The sequence below is a fragment of the Sinocyclocheilus rhinocerous genome, unplaced genomic scaffold (genome assembly GCF_001515625.1).
Source record: "Sinocyclocheilus rhinocerous isolate Xijiao unplaced genomic scaffold, SAMN03320098_v1.1 scaffold938, whole genome shotgun sequence".
Classification (NCBI taxonomy): Eukaryota; Metazoa; Chordata; class Actinopteri; order Cypriniformes; family Cyprinidae; genus Sinocyclocheilus; species Sinocyclocheilus rhinocerous.
In genome coordinates, this window is record NW_015665007.1 from 1,106,747 (window position 1) to 1,126,286 (window position 19,540).

At 37.7% G+C, this 19,540-nt stretch overlaps 1 protein-coding gene across 1 annotated transcript; it reads right to left on the reverse strand.

Annotated features, from left to right (window-relative positions):
* Nucleotides 1-3,418: 3,418 nt before the first annotated feature.
* LOC107730853 (large proline-rich protein BAG6-like) lies at nt 3,419-19,313 on the reverse strand. The gene is made up of 25 exons (XM_016541795.1): nt 19,106-19,313; nt 18,507-18,605; nt 18,210-18,327; nt 17,751-17,995; nt 17,488-17,559; nt 16,304-16,426; nt 16,008-16,189; nt 12,653-12,782; nt 11,856-12,059; nt 11,416-11,635; nt 11,274-11,333; nt 10,730-11,049; nt 9,777-9,861; nt 9,239-9,540; nt 8,367-8,646; nt 8,102-8,271; nt 6,965-7,018; nt 6,549-6,651; nt 6,265-6,389; nt 5,774-5,908; nt 5,469-5,522; nt 5,138-5,302; nt 4,819-4,926; nt 4,529-4,675; nt 3,419-4,129 (listed from the first exon to the last, which is right to left on the reverse strand). The coding sequence occupies exons 2-25, from the start codon at nt 18,588-18,590 to the stop codon at nt 4,034-4,036; spliced, it is 3,582 nt and encodes a 1,193-aa protein (XP_016397281.1). The 5' UTR covers nt 18,591-18,605; nt 19,106-19,313; the 3' UTR covers nt 3,419-4,033.
* Nucleotides 19,314-19,540: the final 227 nt, after the last annotated feature.

A 19,540-nucleotide genomic window follows, 5' to 3' on the forward strand; every position in this document is an offset into this window, starting at 1 on the left:
TTTATTTCGGCTAATTAATAGACCATAATTATAAATACTATAGTGTTTAGTTGAGGAATTAATCATTCACGTAGTTTCATTTGTAAATGAAAACACAACACACTCATTTATCATCAGATGGGCATAAATACAATCATAAAGTCAAAACTTTATTGGCATAATTGTCAGGCGTTTATTTGCAAAATATATGGTAGGCTAGTAAATGCTAGCATAATTATACAAAACATTAGCTAGGTAAAGCGACACACAAATTGAAAGGGGAAATAAGCATATATAACAATCAATATAAAAATATAGCCCTAATACAGTAAGTTAATGTAATAATAATAATAATAATCATATACAAATATTACATGTTTAATGTTAATAAAAATGTTTTATCCATTTTTGATAATCCCGGGTTGCTATGGTCACGCAGGTTTGTTAACGAGAAATGGATGTCGTTCCCTCAACATAGCATCTCGAGGCCACGACATAAGGATGTCATTACCTCGACAAAATGATCTCGTGGCCACGACATAATATCACGTTCCCACGAGTTCATATGACCTTCCCTCAAATTAATATCTTGTGGCCACAACAAAACTAAGTGAACCGAACATGCAGCTCCCGGGCACCGTATCAGTTAACATTTTGTGAAGAGAAAAGCTGCATTTTTGTAAGGAACAAGAAACAGCATCTGAGACTGAACACAAAAGATTGTTACTCCCTGTCTAGGGAAAAGGGTGCAACATGAAAGGACTTTCATAGATAACAAATTGCAAATGAGTTTGTTGTAATTTGGGGATTTGAATTTGGGAGCCAACCAGGACAAAATAAACAGTACAGTCTAGTTTTTAACCCTCTGTCTTAACCTATTAAAAGGAAAGAAAACACAGTGTACTAACCTGATGGCCCATACACTCTAAAAAATGCTGGGTTAAAAAGGGACAAACCCAGCTATTGGGTTGTTTTGACCCAGCAGTTGGGTTCAACAGTGCCGGTTCTAGACTTCTGGGGGCCCTTAGCAAAACTTTGTCAGGGGGTCTGTCATTGTGTTCACAAAACCCTCTGTGGTAGACATTTCTCTACACACCTGACTTAAGATAACCTGGGGTGTCTCGTCACAAAATATTATACTCTTTTAGTGCATCTCTGGCAACATCTTGCCTAGTTGGATGACGTCTCGCCCCTTTTGAACACCATCACTTGGGACTAAGATCTTTAGTGTTCCACTAAAGAGAGAATCCCCACGACAAAGATGACATGATTACATAATTTTTCTCTAATATAACTGGTCTTTCTTATATGTGCAATTTAGCAATATTTGTCTGTTTAAGTGCACACCCAAAGCCACTTGTCCGTGTTTCGCTCCTTCTCGGATCACACACACAGAAAGCCACCTGGGGGACATCTCTTTCACAGCTAAATACCACAGTTTGCTTACTTTGGATATAGAGAGGACCAACACTGTGCCTAGCCCAAGCAAACAAATTGAGAGGGCAATCCAAAATCAGTGTCATAAAACAGACAAAGGGGTCAAATACACCAACAAGGCTCCTCAGATACAAACTATTTTCAACTCAAACAAGCAATACAGTCTCTATTACTCTTAACACATACAATCTCTGTCTGCACTATAAAAAAAATCGAACTTTCTCCAGTGGAGGTGATGACGTGCTTTTTAAAATACTGTGCACCAATCAGGACATCATCAGCCAAATCAGATGACAAAGCAGATGTCATAAATGTCAGTAGACCAGGACGATTTTAAAACAAGCGGTCCATTCATAAATTCGCATGACCTTACCTTCACCTTGTGGAAATACAAAACGGAAGACAGAAAATGACAAGTTCCACTAAAGAGAGAATCCCCACGACAAAGATGACATGATTACATAATTTTTCTCTAATATAACTGGTCTTTCTTATATGTGCAATTTAGCAATATTTGTCTGTTTAAGTGCACACCCAAAGCCACTTGTCCGTGTTTCGCTCCTTCTCGGATCACACACACAGAAAGCCACCTGGGGGACATCTCTTTCACAGCTAAATACCACAGTTTGCTTACTTTGGATATAGAGAGGACCAACACTGTGCCTAGCCCAAGCAAACAAATTGAGAGGGCAATCCAAAATCAGTGTCATAAAACAGACAAAGGGGTCAAATACACCAACAAGGCTCCTCAGATACAAACTATTTTCAACTCAAACAAGCAATACAGTCTCTATTACTCTTAACACATACAATCTCTGTCTGCACTATAAAAAAAATCGAACTTTCTCCAGTGGAGGTGATGACGTGCTTTTTAAAATACTGTGCACCAATCAGGACATCATCAGCCAAATCAGATGACAAAGCAGATGTCATAAATGTCAGTAGACCAGGACGATTTTAAAACAAGCGGTCCATTCATAAATTCGCATGACCTTACCTTCACCTTGTGGAAATACAAAACGGAAGACAGAAAATGACAAGCACAGCACTGAAAAGGGCTGGAGCTACATAAGGTCTATAACAAAACACAAACCATAGGGTCGTAACAAGGATGAACAGATGTCAAGCAGAAGAGGTATGTTGTTGTGTCTACTCGTCCAGAAAACAAAGATATGTATAGTCAGAAAGTAATTTCTTTTGTCACAGATAAATTCCTTATAAATGCAGCAAAAGAAACGTCCCTTTTTCAGGAAACTGTATTCTAAAGATAATTTTGTATAATCCAATAAGCTTTACAGATCTTTATTGGAAAGGGTTTAAACAATATATATATATATATATATTTTTTTTTTTCATACTTGTTCACTGAACCAAAAACAATAATTGCACATGCACCTAAGAAACAGTTCTTAAGACATTTAGTCAGTTATAATAACTTAGGACAGTAAATAGACCTTTCTACTGACTCTGACAAACAACAGGAGAAAGATGCCGAAGGTTCCTGATCACTTGCGTGAACATGCCATAGTCCCGCCGCAGGAGGCATGAGGACAGCAGATGTGGACACAGCAATAAACTGCAATATCCATAATGTAAGACTTTAAATAAGAGGATCCATTGGTAAACAAGTGATGTAACGCAAAGTTCCTTAAAATCTGTTCTGATGAACAACAATCTACGTTTTCGATGACTTGAGGGTGAGTACATTTTCAGGAAATTTTCACTTTTTTGCTGAACTATTCCTTTAAGTGTCCATAAACATTCCAAAGGTGTGGAAATTCAGACTTTTATAAAACATTCTAAAAATAGTTTTGTTTTGGTATATTTTATTCTATGATGATAAAGTTAAAATCTGAATGTCTTAATTTGTAGTGCATTTTAACCTCATACAAAATGCACTGTGATTTGACACACACGCGCACACACACACACACACAAAAAAGGCATAATATGCACTAAACCGGTGCAAAATTGTTTAATTTCAGGCATTTCACATTCATGGTTCCAAATTACATAGTTTTTATTATTTTTTGCAATGTATCATTGATAAATCCATAGCAGAGCCATGGGAGAGGTGAAAGGCAAGCCAAAACATTATATATGCAATACAGCTTTAAACAACAGCATCACTGCAATAATGTAGCTTTCTACATTATCTGTTCTCATCATGTCTTTCCTCTGGATTCAGTTACAATACTGTTATTAATCAGACTGAATCATAAAAACACAACAGTTCTGATGCAGCATGCTGGCAGGTGGCTTAAAGACAGACTCTTAACACACAGGTGCCTGACTCCAGGAAAAGACACTTATCAGATGTTCAGTGTGTAGATAGCAAACTGCACCTCCAGCCACACACGATCAAAGACAGACTCTTAACATACATGTGCCTATATTGACCAGGAAAAGACACTAATCAGATGTTCAGTATGCAGATCGCACTCAGCACCTCCAGCCACACATGACCAACACATACAACAGCACATCAATTAAAAGGTATCGACAGAAATGTGGGGTGTAAAGTCATCTGACAACACATAACTGTGCAAATAAAACACATGCCCCATAAAAAGGAACAGGTCTGAGGTGAACACATGTAAGCTGGCAGGTACAAAAGTTATGAGTCTGGAGAAAATACATGATTTGTGTTAGGAAACCGTCTGGAATTGTAATCTGGGTCCTCCTTTACTCGTTTCTTGATGTCGTTTTTCAGCTGATAAAAAAAACAACATAACACTTGTTAAATAATATATATATTTTTAAATGCTATTTAATAAATGCAATATATAATATAACAAAATACAAATTTCTACAGGTGGCATGTATGTTTCTGGAAATGTTTTGTGTGTATTAAATGTTTATGGGTAACTAATACTGAAAAATTGTTATATTAAGAACTACAAATCAAGCTTATAATTAAACTATATATTAAAAAAACGAATATAAAAAAATTGTTACTAAAATAAAATAAAAAATATCAAAATAAAAAAATCTATTTCAGCTAGTTGCTTAATGAACAAAAATACAGATTTAGAAACTTGAGCACATATGTTTGCATATTATTATATCTATTTCAAGGCATAATATGAAAACATCTTTTAACACAAGGTACCTGTTCACCATATGCTTCTTGAAGTTCTGGTTTTTCTAAATCCTCTTGTAGGGCGTTGGGAGCTGAGATGGGTGTTACACCAGCTGACTTGGCGGCTTGACTCACTGCCTCAGAGAGTGACAGTTTGGGCCCATCACTCTTTACCATCTAGGAGACACACAATAAGAAAAAATGTTGTTTACTGTGATATTTCAGGAGAGGCAAACCAGTCTGAATGAATACAAAGACATTAGCAATTTGTGTATATTATCTCAATGTTAACATGTAACTGCATGAAACTGAACATTTACCTTCCTGCGCTTTGCCGGCATCCCAAGCAGATATGCATCAGAGAGAGGAGGCTGGGCCTTGATCTTCCTCTGACTGATCTGATCTTGTCTGATAATAGGAACCCACTCCTACAAACAACACAGCACATCAAACCACACTCAGAAAAACATTCAATCTCACATGTTCCATGATCTGACCGGTAAAAAGTGATACCACCAGATGCCTCGAGTAGGTCATATTTTCCAAAAATGTTGTTAAATTTAATGTAAAGTACTAAATCTGTAGAAATGTTTTGGTGGACACATTGTTTATGCAGTGAACGAAAGAAAATCAACTGACAGGAGGCAACACTGCTGCCCAGGCTTCAGCATCTCTTCCGGTTTCCTCTCCTCCGACAGCTCCCTCTCCTTCCCTAGCTGGACCTCCCACTGCTCCTGCTTCCTGGGAGGAGGCCAGAGCTTCTTCTGCTGTAGTAGCAGGTGTTGGAGAGAGATTGTCCCCCATCTGAACCATGTATGGGAGATGTTATATACGAGACCATACAGTACATGAGAACAGACTGTTAAACATCTAAAGCCAAGTATGTACATGTCCAGTCTTCAATGCCCAAAGCAACTGCATTTCACTGTAAATCCATATATCACCATCAAACCCTTTTATGTTTATTTACCTCCACGTTCTGAGGCTCAGGATCCTGTATGGGCCTCTCTACTGATTCTTCACTCTGAGAAAAAATACATATGAAAAAAAAATACAAAAAATTTTTTTTTATATAAAGGTTGCATTACCTAGAACAGAATCTTAATGGCTAAATAGAATGAACAGGCCATGTTCAAACTAAACACTGTTCACAGTATGTTAACTAAGACCATCTTGACTATGCAAACACCCAGCACTACACACTAACCAACCTTCATAACTGGTGGAATCTTAAAATAAATTAATTAATTCTGTGCAAAATGTGTGGAATCAAACCTGTGTGCGGATGATGTAATGAGTGATCTGTTCCTCTGTGATGGGGATGTGCTCCAGTATCACTTGCAGCCTCATGGTCATCATACTGGTTAACCAGTTCACCAGGCTAGGGTTAACCTCAGCTGACATTGTCCTCTAATAGAGAGGAGACATGTAAATTCACGTTAGGGATTCATTGAGAATACTTGAATACTTGATATATATATATATACACTTTCCTCACAGAAATGATATGAGTAAATCCCTTTTTTTTTTTTTTTTTTAAATATGTACATTAAATTTTAATATCTCTTAACATTTTAATAACTATTTTAATATCCCCTAATATTTTCAGGTTTTCCATGACTGCGAAACCCTGCAAGCCCCCACCAACATGGAAATGTCTCCGCAGCAATTTTATTTACTGTGAGCAGGTATAGGATGAACAATAAAAGAATAACCAAGACGAAATGGGGTGTAGGAGTCTGACGTCAGTTGTTTTGGGTACTAACAATGCGGTGATTGATGACGGCAGTAAGGGCACTTTGTTCTCCGTTCAGACAGTAGAGGTTGAGGGCCAGACACTCAAAGAGAGCCCGGTTACACAGCTGCAGGAGCCGAGGTCCAAACGTTTGATCTGAAGAAATAAAACACACATTAATAATAATTATTAATCTAATAATAATAATTACTAAATAATTATCTAATAATGACAAATATTTGGTGAATACATGTTGTGTTTATGAATCTAAATAGAGACTGATCTCATGTCACGATGCTACTCGTCTAGACATACCGGTGCAATGCAGAATGTGGGTGGCGATGCCTGCAAGTTGCTGTCTGAGAAAAGCCCGGTTCGTCTGGGTGATATCCACCCCATCACGGACTGCGTTGGTTGACTAGATGGGATGGACAGGAACCATAAACCTCAAATTTGCATTAGTTCCACTGTGGCAAAGAAAATCTTTGGCATACTTTGACTTCATATCATATAAAATCATATATTGTATTTGGATTTTACATATATTGTAAAATCCACTCACAATGGAAGTCTAGGCACAACACATTCCTGAGACTTTCACTTTAAATTTTACAGTGCTTGTTACAAACCGAGGGATCAGTGGAATTCTTTTGTGTAGTAATCGACAGTGTCACAGACACTTTTGTATAGTTAGTTTTTAAAGAGTCGAGAAATGATCCAGGGATTCTTACAAAACTTTCTGTGATGTATTCCTCAAGTTCAGCAATTAAGTCATCAGCAGCTGCCTAAAAAAACAGAAAGAAAAAATAAGATGAAGTAAGAGATGGAAAGATGGACTATACAGGAGAGGACAAAGATGTAAAATCGAGCAACTGCATAAACACCTCAGAAACTTATGTGTAAAGTAAGAAATGGGATGTGTGAGAGAACTTCCAGAAACTGTTTTCAAATAGTTCTGACATGTCTTCAATGCAGGGATCGCAAACTACCAGAAAAAGTTTAATATGGCTATTTGTGTTCATTTTTTCCCTGCAACAATTCTGTGGACTGCGTGCAAGCTGAAAGATAATGCACAAAGCTCTGTGTACATTCTTTGACTGCTGCCAGCGATAACATCTTGTATGCTGCATTAAATAATGTAAATATCCTTCTTTGCGCTTTACTGCAGTTATATTCATCTGTGTTAGTGTTGAAGTTGTATTATCCTGTCAGGGTTAGTAAAGTCAAGTTCACACTACAGGATTTTAAGCCTGATTTAAGCCCGGTTTAAAAGTCAACGAGCTCGCCGACGGGTCGGGCTGTGATCGGGGAAAATCAGTGTGTGATCAGCGCTCGGCAATCTTTATGTGTGAACTACTCAAAGATGCATCAAACAGGCTCGCTGATGTCTCAACCGACGCCTCACCAAATATCTAGCAAATATCCAGACCAGTCGGCCGACTCAACATCACATGGTGTCAGGTGTCACAACGAGCTACAGCCAATGAGAGAGCAAGGCATGGGTTGAGGTCAGAGGAAGAAAAACAGCAGAAGCAAAATGGCTTTAAAAAAAAATTTTGGACAAGAAATTGAGTGAAATTAAACCACGGGATATTCAAGCTGTTAAGGACACTCCAACGCAGTTGTTATGCTTTTTGGGGCTTATTTTTATTTGGAGGTCATTGTAAATATTTTAGATTGCTGCTACTCAACATTTTAGATGTTTCCCTTATGTAACAAAACCCATTTCAGGTTTTGGAGTCTCTACTAATTATCTGATTAGTCTAATCAGGTGTGTGTGTTTGATTAGGGAGGCATACAAGGCGGGCAGTTTTTCAGGACCAGCATTGGGAATCAGGGCACTCTGACATTACTAAAGAACAACTTACGGTGATGTTGGCCTCTGTGGGCTCACGGCCTTGCAGGAAATGCTCAGTGAAGAACTGAGCGAGTTGGGGCTGGATACGACCCAGTGGGTGGTGCTGCCCGTGGAGCAACAACACCATGTCCACCATGGAGAAGTTCTGACAGACCAAAGCCAAAAGATCACCGAAGAAACCTAAACATGTATACAGGTTCTTTAGTTTTCCTCATTCTGCTGGGAAAAAAAAGGAAATTAACTAAAAGAAAACTCATTAACCCCAAAGAGCTCACCCATAGCATCTCCAGTACCAGGGGTGAAGATGTTACTAGTTTGGGAGAGCCTCTGGATGAACTGAGCGATGCTCTCGGTTTCGTTTTGAGGAGTACCCAGAGAGCCCATCATGGTGGACAGGACGCCCTGCACTATCCCAGTGAAGAGCTCAGGGTTCAGACCTTCATTGGCTGTAGCGGCCCCAGGAGTGCTGGCTGCGTTTGGTGGGGCAGTGGGAGCGGTGGGGGTCGAGGTTGGAGGCTGTCCCGCAGGAGGCTGAGAGAAAAGTGGTTGGGAAGCCTGATGACAGAGATGCATAAAACTGTTTTATACACACCATGCATTACAAAAACCAGTGAAAATGGCAGAAACCTAGTGTTCTAGCCTGTGAAGTGAACAGGAGCTGTCGAGATCCAAAAATGGTAAAAAGCCTCAGAATGTGTTGCTCAAGATAATCGGTTCATATAAGCTTTTGTCATTTTTGGTAGGACTGCACAATATCTCCAAATAAAATCGTAACACTATATGGCTTATGTGCAATCAAGCTTTTATTCTGGCAGTTTGTCAGCAAATAAATATATGCGCTGCATGATTCAGAGTAAGGCACAGATGGTTTTCATGCTTGCAGCTCATGATACAGTGTTTCAGCTTTTACTGTGAACTGATGTGGTAAAACCAAACATACTCTCAAACTGCTCTGACCACTAAAATAATAAATCATGAGCTGTAAATGTGTAAACGAACACTGCATGCTTTACTCTGCAGCATGCGATACATATATTTATTTACTGACAAACCACCAAAATAAAAGCTCAATAGTTTTAATGTTTGAAAATGTATTGTAATAATAAAATCTGGAAAAAAGTCTATAAAGCCAAAGGAGGCTATTCACCTGCATGAAGTCTGTGACCCCCTGGATGAAGGTAGGGACCCCAGGCATGGTGACCGTTATTGAAGGGCCCTGGCCGCCTGCGGCAACAGCTCCTCCCAGTAGAGACCCCAACAACTGCTCCAGGTTTCCCCCTAAAGGATTCTCCTGAGGAGGTGGCGGTGGAGATCCAGGTTGAGGAGTGCTGGTACTGGTACCATTAGACTGTGTGGACCCAGAGCCACTTGTGGTGGTGGATGGAGTGCTTGTGGAAGTGGATGAGGAGAAGGTGAATGATTGTGAGGAGGATGTTGTGGTTTGGCTGGCTGTGGATGCAGAGAACAGAAAAATATATTATACTATACCCTAACCAGAGGCATTTTACATCAGTATTGCATAAAACATTTTTTAGTCTTAAGAGAATATCAGGCATATTCTGACCTCATTTGAGCTGATCCACATGTCAGTTATCAAATAAAATACTCAGAAGTCATTATATGTTATCAATTTTAAACAAAGCAGTGTATGTATTACTACAAATTCAAGTTTTATCCAACTGTACCCATCTGCTCTGCAGCTCCTGACAGAAGCTGGCCGACCAGTCCACCAATCATCTGATTCAGAGCAGCGGGAGGGAAGTGTCCAGCCTGAGGGGAAACACACATATCTGCATAAAACCAACACCCAATGAGCTAAGACTTCTATAAAAATTTATCATAATGCACGACTGCTTCGGAATTTAGGGAACCGCAACTTCCAGTGCAGCGCATTGCATGAGAATATTGAGGAAATTAAGCACAAAATTAAATCTTGTTGAAGCGTCCCAACAGGACAAAGCAATACTGATATTCCACCTTTATGATAAAGGTAAAGCTTATGGAACTCATTACAAACACGTTCTGTTTTAATATTAAAATATTTACTACTACAGTTAATTATATATATATATATACAGTGGGTACGGAAAGTATTCAGACCCCCTTAAATTTTTCACTCTTTGTTATATTGCAGCCATTTGCTAAAATCATTTAAGTTAATTTTTTTTCCTCATTAATGTACACACAGCACCCCATATTGATTGAAAAACACAGAATTGTTGACATCTTTGCAGATTTATTAAAAAAGAAAAACTGAAAAATGCTCAGTATTTAGTAGAAGCACCCATTTGATCTAATACAGCCATGAGTCTTTGGGAAAGATGCAACAAGTTTTTCACACATGGATTTGGGGATCCTCTGCCATTCCTCCTTGCAGATCCTCTCTAATATTATTAGATGTGATAGACACTAATTTGAAATAAGAATACAATACCGAAGAATACAATACCGGAATCTTTTAATGGAGATTTTAGAGGAAATATGAAGGCTTGGCATGTACAGAGTTCATTAAAAAAATTTAATCAAAACCACTTCAAAATTCATTTCACAATACATACATTCATGTGGTGAAACACATTCATTCCTGTCTGGAATTTACACCTCTATATTCCAGAAATATCATGGGAATTTCATTCACCTGTCCCGGCTGTTGGCCCATCATCGGTGGAACAGCTGCTCTGAGGTTGATAGTGGCCCCCCTCGGGGTGAAAGTGGGGCTGGCCATCCTGTGAGTAAAGGAGGGTCTGGTGAAAACCACTCTGGCCTGAGGTGGGTAAGGGGGCATGGGGGGTGGAGTGGAGCCAGTGCCCACGTTTGCTGCAGGAGGGGTGGTCTGTTGCCCCTGCTGGCCAGTAGAGGCAGCGTTTGCCATGGCCATGGCTTGCTGAGAGACTTGATGCACAATGGCTTGCATGAATTCTGGAGGTAGACCTGGAATCTGAACAGTAGGGGGGGCACCTGCAACATGCAAACATGTGTATCATATAAACACGCTCATTTTGGTGCAAATCACACAAAATATTAACATGTTATTATCATTTTTATAATTATAATATATAATTTATATTATTTTTTAATTATTTTACTTTGTTTCTACATACATATATATATATATATATATATATAAGTAAATAAATATAGATAGTAACCATGACTGTATTTCAGACTATTTAAAGACTAACCAGGTTGTCCAGTGCCAGCAGCATTCTGTTGACCATTTGTCTGTGCAGCATTGCCAGAGTCTGTAACATATTAAACAATTAATTTAAATTCAAATAGGAAAAATGGTTACAACCCTTGCACACACATACAAAAGAAACCCACCATCAATGTTCATCTGCATCATCACTACAGGCTCCAAGGTTTGATGACTGATCCGGATGACTCTAGGCCCTGGCTGTCCGCTCTGCTGATTGGCTGGACCAGTCTGACTGGCAGGCGTTGGTCCCTGGCCTTGCTGATCTGATTGGCCAGTAGACTGAGGCTGACCATCAGCTGCTGGTCTGCCATTGGCTGACATGGTCACAGTACTTCCAAGATTCAACTGCAGAATGTTAAAAGTTAATTGACTTGTTTTAATTTGGCCTACTTCAACAAATTACCATTATAGTCCCTGTCGTCTCAGTATTTCTGGCAACTCTGGAAAATTTACTTCTACCAAAAACACCTCAGTACTCATCTATGAAGAGCTCTACAAACTTTCACTTTCAGGGTTATGCAGTGCATGTTTCCCACTGCATGAGACTCACAGACCACATCCTTACCTGTGCTGGAAGGTGATGCACACCCCCTGGAGTAAGCACAGAGGAGGTGTAGTGGGACATGGGGCGGATAACATGCAGGTGTCGAGGAGGGTTGCTCAGGAGGTTACACCGTAAGTCACTCAGGGCAACCAGGGCATTTCCCAAGAGACGGAGGGCCTCCCCCACGAGGTTGAGAATGCGTTGGTCCTCATCCCTCTCTTGGGTCTGTTGTTCAAAAAGAAAAAAACAGATATAAATATTGAACCTATTTAATGAAATGATGCACAAATGCCAATTATAACTACTATATAATTGCAAAACTTTTAAAGTTATGCCATATTTTTACCATATACAATACCATCAGTTTGGGGTCGGTAAGATATTTTACTGTTTTTTAAAAACAGATGTGCTGCTTAATATTGTTTTGGATTTGGATGTTCAGGATTCTTTAATGAATGAGAAATATACATCTTTTTTAAAATTATAAAATGTCTTTACTGTCACTTTCGATCAATTTATCGCGCCCCTTGCTGAATAGAAGTATTAATTCTAAGCTACAGGATCTGAGCTGTTTATGCAGTATCACTTGAAACAATGAATCACTAAAATACTGATATAAGATAGTGTCGCTAATCTAATTATTTCAACTAATTTTTCCTGTTCTGCCTACTGAAAATGTGAAAAGATGTATTTTTGGCTGAATGACTTACCATGGCCTCACTTCCAAAATAAATTTGCATTCACATCAATGTAATTATGGCGCCTGAGCTCTACATTTATGATGAGAAAAAAACATTTATGACGTGTGGGCTTCTTACATTGTTGTTGTAGTCTGCAGTTGTGGCCGCCTCTAGAATGAGGTGAGCTCTCTGAATGAAGGGCTGGAGTCTCTCCTCCACTCTCCTCAGCTCTGTTAACATCTCTACCATTTCAGCTGGGCTTGGATGGCTGATGGGAAGACAGCAACAGGATCATCATAAATCAATGTTTCCAAATGCAATTTGCATTAAACACTGAACGTCAGGGCATCACTTTAATACACACATGATAGCGAAAGGAAAACATAGGTATACACAAACTGCTACTCGGTTCATAGATTACTGTGTAAGAGCAGGTGAAGTAGAGTATGGTTAAGTGGTGAATAAATCAAACAGAACAGACTCTGCTTAGTCAACAAAACAAGATGGCTTACACTAAACATAACCTTTAGTTTGACACTTGAAAAGCAAGTCACTAGTGGTAAGAATGGTGGTTTGTCTGACTTTTAAAACCGACTAGGATACAGGAGTAGTGGGAGCTTCGCTTTTCAGTGGCTCATGGACTCCCACTGATGGTTTTAAGCATCTACACAGATTAAATGCACATGAAACCAAGAAAATGTGACTCATCATCTGTGTGGAGTGTTATTGTATGTATTGTATTATATCAACAACAAAAAAAATTGAGGGTCCTGCTAGTGTTGTCTTTGGCGGCCTGTTTTAATTGTAGTTTTAGTCTAGTCTTTTTTGAACATTTTAGCAATTTAAAAATATTAAAAAAGATTTTTTACATGGCACCCTGGTTGGGAAACACTGGTCTAAATAATGCCGCGAGTGGGGCTTGAGGAAGTGACGTCGCCTGCGTCTGCGCAGTGCGACCTGATGCAGCCCGTGAAGTGAGACACCAGAAACAGAAATACTGCAAAATAATAATAATAACGCGACTAAACGAGACGAAATAACGTTATAACATTTCGTTTCGTCTCATTTTGGTCAACGAAAATGAAGAGACATTTTAGCACAGTTTTTATTTTGTAAACCACATTTAGTCTCGGTTTTATTTGTCAACAATATTGCATTATACATTTAATTATAGTCATCGTCACATGACCAGCATTTACGTTGCATCTCGTCTCGTTTTCGTCACGTGATAAAGGTTCGTTGACGACGATATTTAGTCATAATTTTCATTGACGAAAGCAACACTAGGTCCTGCACTCTTTTCAATCCACATGTGACATGATTTCAAGTCATAAATTCTTCCAAAAAGAGTAAAAAATTCAATCCTTAAAATTAATTTGCTCTGTATCCAAAAAAGGATTTCATGGCAAGATGCTAGCAATATTCTTTTATTGTTACAAAGTGCAAAAAATAAAGTGCTCAGTGTATTTAAAATCTACAGTACAACAAACTGTTTTGGCCACACAGGACCTTCCCTTTTTTTGGATACACAGCAAATTAATTTCAAGTACTGTATTATCATCCGCTCTGGTTTTTTGATAACACCACATTGATCACATGCTTTGGAGTCAATGTCTCAAATGGACAATAAAATCATTGTTTACCAAGGGAGGAAACATGAAAATTAGAGAACCAGTTAATAAATAAAACTACCATCAGGGATAAAACAACAGATAAAAGAGACTTTTATGGAATTTTAGGTTACTTAAAACTTATTCAAAGATACTGCAGAGTTATTTAAGAGTAAGCTAGCTTATAATATCTTATAATTTATAATATTATATATATTTTACCGTTCAAACGTTCGGGGTCAGTATTCATCATTGTCATGTTGTTACAAAAAAATTCTATTTAAAATAAACGCTTTTCTTTTGAATATTCTATTCATAAAAGAATCCTAAAACTGTTGTCAAAATTGATAATAAAAAGAAATGTTTCTTGAGCACTAAATCAGCATATTAGAATGGTTTCTGAAGGATCATGTGACACTGAAGACTGCTGTAATGGCTACTGAAAATTCAGCTTTGCATCACCATTAATAAATTAAATTTTAAAATATATTAAAATAGAAAACGGTTATTTTTAAATTGTAATAATATTTCACAATATTAATGTTTTCACTGTATTTCTGTTTAAATAAATGCAGCCTTGGCGAACATAGGAGACTTCTTTCAAAAACATTAAAAAAAAAACTCTTAGTGACCCCAAATTTTCAGATGGCACTGTAGATATAATTATTCATTATGTAAATTGTTTAATATACATAAATAGAATTATATACAGTTTTACGCAGTGAGGTTAATCAAAGTGGCAAATTTACATTTCTTGACCTGATGTCAAATGTCAACAATGTCTAAGGTAGACTGAACTGAAATCATGCCTACTCCTTCAATAGTGAAACTCAATCTCCTGGTTTAAAGAACTCCCTCTGTTTCACCTCACATTGTAGGCGGTTGATTTTAAAATGTCTGTACATTTCCCACAAATTTCATTATTGGGCCCAACCAAAAGGTAAAATGAGACAAAAGGAACATTGTTGTCAGGTGTTTATGAAACTTAAAGACAGAAACTTTGTTAAATTTGTTAGTCATTCTTCAGAAAAAAACAGAATCTATCTTTCATGTGGCAATTCACTTTAGTACAGTCATAGTTTAAGAAACAATAAAGATATAACCAAAAATAGAATTGTACATTTAATTTTTTTTATCTGGATGTTTCTTATTCAATTATCATAGAGGTGAGACCAGAAAAATATTGTTATACTGTCAAATTGTATGTATCATAATTACCAGGCTGTAATGCTCCCAAAAACATACTTTAGAAACCACCTGATTTTCTACTCACAATACCAAAGCCAGGGTAAGAGGAAGAAGTTTGAGCAACTACGAACCTTTATCAGCTTTTTGGAGTAAATCAACACTAAATGGTTCAATTGGACATTCATGGACCCATTTAAAAAAAAAAAAAAAAAACTAAAATGCCCCAATGTGTTTAAATAAAATCATGACAGAGTGAGATTATGACTGCTCTATGTAAGATGGTTAGTCCTTATTTTAACTTGACTTATATTTTTGACTCATAAATTCCATTAACTTCAATTTAATTAAAAGCATGGCTCGATAGGAGCAAAAAAGGCTTAGCAAAACAAAACTACTTAAGGAACAATAAATCCAAAAATTAATATTTTTGTCAACATACTCAAGCCATTCCAAACCCATGTGATGTTTTTCTTTCCCCATGGAACACAAAAAGAGGATTTTTAAAGAATCATTATGCATCTCTTTTACATACAACACCACTGTTCAACTATAAAACAATCAATTCTCATTTTGTGTTTATTTTTGGATTAATTATTCCCTGAAACTACATTGGAAAAATAGAAAAATAATACATTAATTAATTAAGATTTATTATATTAAGCAAATAATTCAATTATAATTATAACCGGTCCTACCTGAGGCCTGCAGGAGGGGGTGGAGCACCCTCAGTCTGGGTGGAGGAGGAAGAGGATGGTGGGGTACTTGACGGAGGAGGAGAAGTGTCCATGGGCTGTACAGTAGGAGATGGAGTGGAAGTGGAGGAGGTGGGTGGAGGTGCAGAGTCCTCCTGGGATGCTGAGCCATCCTCGAGCTGCCCCTATGAAAGAACGCAGAGATAAGGGATAATCAATAAAAAATGTATATGCGCATTTATTTCTTCCTGATACCACTGTAAGCAATAAGCCAAGTAATTCTCAGCAATATTGCTAACCTCCAGTCTCTGGATCACAGCATTGGTGTCTCTCAGCAAGTTCTCAGCCAATAGCAGCCGCAGTCTGGGCTCACTTTGCAATGACTGGTCCAAATCAATCTGAACATTCACAGAGCCACTGGTCTGGAAGAAAGAATTATATGTAATTATTGTATGGAAATTATTGTATATATGTAATTTTTTTTGTATCCGTTTAAATGTTACATTTGTCTTTAAGAATAAAACAAAAATATTTTTCTTGTTTTTATTTTCAAATGTAACAAATTGAACAAAAATGTGTATGTGTGTATATGTATAATATATATATCTCTATATATATATATATATATATATGAGCAATATCACTCGAGTACGATTTAGAGTGGCCTTTTATTGTGGTCAGCCTAAGGCACACCTGTGCAATAATCATGCTGTCTAATCAGCTTCTTGATATGCCACACCTGTGAGGTGGATGGATTATCTCGGCAAAGGAGAAGTGCTCACTAACACAGACGTAGACAGATTTGTGAACAATATTTGAGAGAAATAGGCCTTTTGTGTACATAGAAAAAGTCTTAGATCTTTGAGTTCAGCTCATGAAAAATGGGGGCAAAAACAAAAGTGTTGCGTTTATAATTTTGTTCAGTGTATATATAGAGATATACATACACACACATATATATATATATATATACACACATATATATATGCTTGTTCTATGCAAGTCTCTTATGCTAGCCAAGGTTGGCTGTTTTTTTATTTTTAATAAAAAAACAGCAATATTATGAAATATTACAATTTAAACATTTAACATTTTATTTATTTCTCTGATAGCAAATCTGAATTTTCAGTATCATTACTCCAGTCTTCAGTGTCACATGATCCTTCAGAAATCATTCTAATATGCTGGTTTGGTGCTCAAGAAACATTTCTCATTATTACCAACATTGAAAACTGTTCTGCTGCTTAATATTTTTGTGGAAACCTTGATGCATTTATTTTTTCAGGAATATCTGAAGAACATAAAATTCAAAAGAACAACATTTCTCTGAAATAGAACTCTCTTTAACACTCTAAATGTTTTTACCCTCACTTTTGATCAATTTAACGCATCCTTGTTGAATAAAAACATGAATTTGCTTTTTTTTTTGCATGCAATTTCCCCCACTACAAAAGAGCTCTCTTTAGTTCACAATGGTCCTCACCCCCGTGCTGGTACTGACACGTGGATTTCTTGCACTGTCTCCCAGGCCTGTCATCATCTGCTGAATGGACATCTAAGAAAAAAGAATACATTAAGCAAAAAGTACTAATATCAAGCTATACAAGTGGTACGGAGTATAAAAAAATCTCCACGCCCAGGCCTGTCATCATCTGCTGAATGGACATCTAAGAAAAAAGAATACATTAAGCAAAAAGTACCAATATCAAGCTATACAAGTGGTACGGAGTATAAAAAAATCTCCACCTGAACTTGCTGAGGATCCATAATGTTAACCGGAACATTAAAAGTACCCAGCATAACATAGCTGTTGGCGTTGCGGTCATGCGTAGGCCCAAGAGGGGTCCCTTGAGAGCTACTGGTTGAGTTTGGGTTCTGATTTCCTCCCTGTGTCGCCCCAGAGGACCCTGGAACGCCACCCGAGTCGGAGCCCTGTTGGTTGGTCTGCGGTGGGGCCCGCTCTACCAGGTGAATTACTTTTCCGTCCACGTCTAGACAGAGATGGATGAACAGGGACAAGTACAGAAAAGTCACAAGACTGCAAAGGGGATATTATTCAAAAGCACATGCTGAAATGTATAAATAAATGTGTAGTTTTGCTACACTTTTTCAACTGAATTTGCTTTCTATGGAATCGTATGTACAACGTCAATGGAGTTCCCTCGAAGGATTTGTAAACTGCTGTTTTTATGCAAATCAACTCACTGTACTCTGTTAGGGTTTTCTCATCTTGAAGTACTCTGCCCTGGTAAATGAGTCTTTGTTTGTCAACAGGAATTCCAACAGAGGGTGATATGTGCTCCTTGAACTCTTTCACAGTCATCTACAGCGAAAGGAGAAGCTGTCAATTCAAAAGACAACTGGCAGACAGTGGATTTCTGTCTTTACCTGTGGTCACATGACTACTTCTTCACCTTAAATTGTGGTTAAATGCAGAATGCTAACTCATCATTATAAAGGACATGTGACAATGTGCATACTAAGAAAAAAAATCCAGCTTACCTGTGCCTGAACTGTGTAACTCCTGCTCAGGGAGTCCAGAGTTTTCACAGTCACCTCTATGTTATTGTTTGGTTGTTCTTCCATACTGTCTGTATTACGCTAGAAAGCAATGATAACCAGGCAGAAAGTAAAAATAAATAATAATAATAATCTGCTGCCTACCACTGAACACATAAAATCCTATAATAAACTACGTCACAGCGAAGGAAAACCGTGTTACATCACACACAGGCCACAATTGATACCCAGCTGTCATGTACACCCCACCTTTCCAGAAGTTTCTTAATTTACTAGAAGCATATTCTAGAAACATATGCTTTCAGATAGTAAAAGCTATTTAACTCTAAACTACAAAAACAGAAAAAGTCCAGGACACCTGCTACAAACAACCTGCTAACAGTCACTTGCTGCTAAATAACCATCAAACAAGCGTTTATGTACCGTTTTTAAGATAGCATATGTCCATTTATTAAAAATACATTACTTATTCACGCATTTCGCCTCATTGTCATTGATAAACTAAACAATTAGTAGTAAAGAGACGAATTAAAGTGCGCTCGAGCTGTGCGAACATGTTAGCTCTCCTATGTTTGTCCTACCTCGAGTCGCGGTTATTCCTGGTTGAAATTCGCTGTTTTGCATATACGCAATACTTTCTGAGTTTACTAACAGTATGGCTGTAATTTGTGCTTGTTTGTGTAAAACCGACTAGTTAATACACTGATGTAGCGAAGCTAAAAGCATCGCGCTATCATGCTAGCCGGTGTTGCGCTACAAGCTCAAGGAAGTGTGCGATGACGTCACGGCGTTCTCAGAAAATCCGCTGTAAAGAACTGCATGTTTGAAATGAATAAATTAGCAGTTTAGCATGTGAGGTATTAATTACTTCAATATTAAAAGTAATAATAATAAATATTTGTGGAATAATAAAATAGCATTTTTACACTTGTTTACACAGACAGCACACACAAGGCCTAGAGCTGGACTATGCTATCATGAGATGTAGCATTTAAAACACAAAACTCTTAATGGAT

Coding starts and splice junctions, on each gene's coding strand:
- LOC107730853 (XM_016541795.1), bottom strand. CDS start 18,590: ATGGAAGAACAACCAAACAATAACATAGAGGTGACTGTGAAAACTCTG. Junction 5,303..5,468: donor CTGAGCCTCAGAACGTGGAG/GTAAATAAACAT, acceptor TACATGGTTCAG/ATGGGGGACAATCTCTCTCC. Junction 4,130..4,528: donor AAGAAGCATATGGTGAACAG/GTACCTTGTGTT, acceptor TTTTTTTATCAG/CTGAAAAACGACATCAAGAA.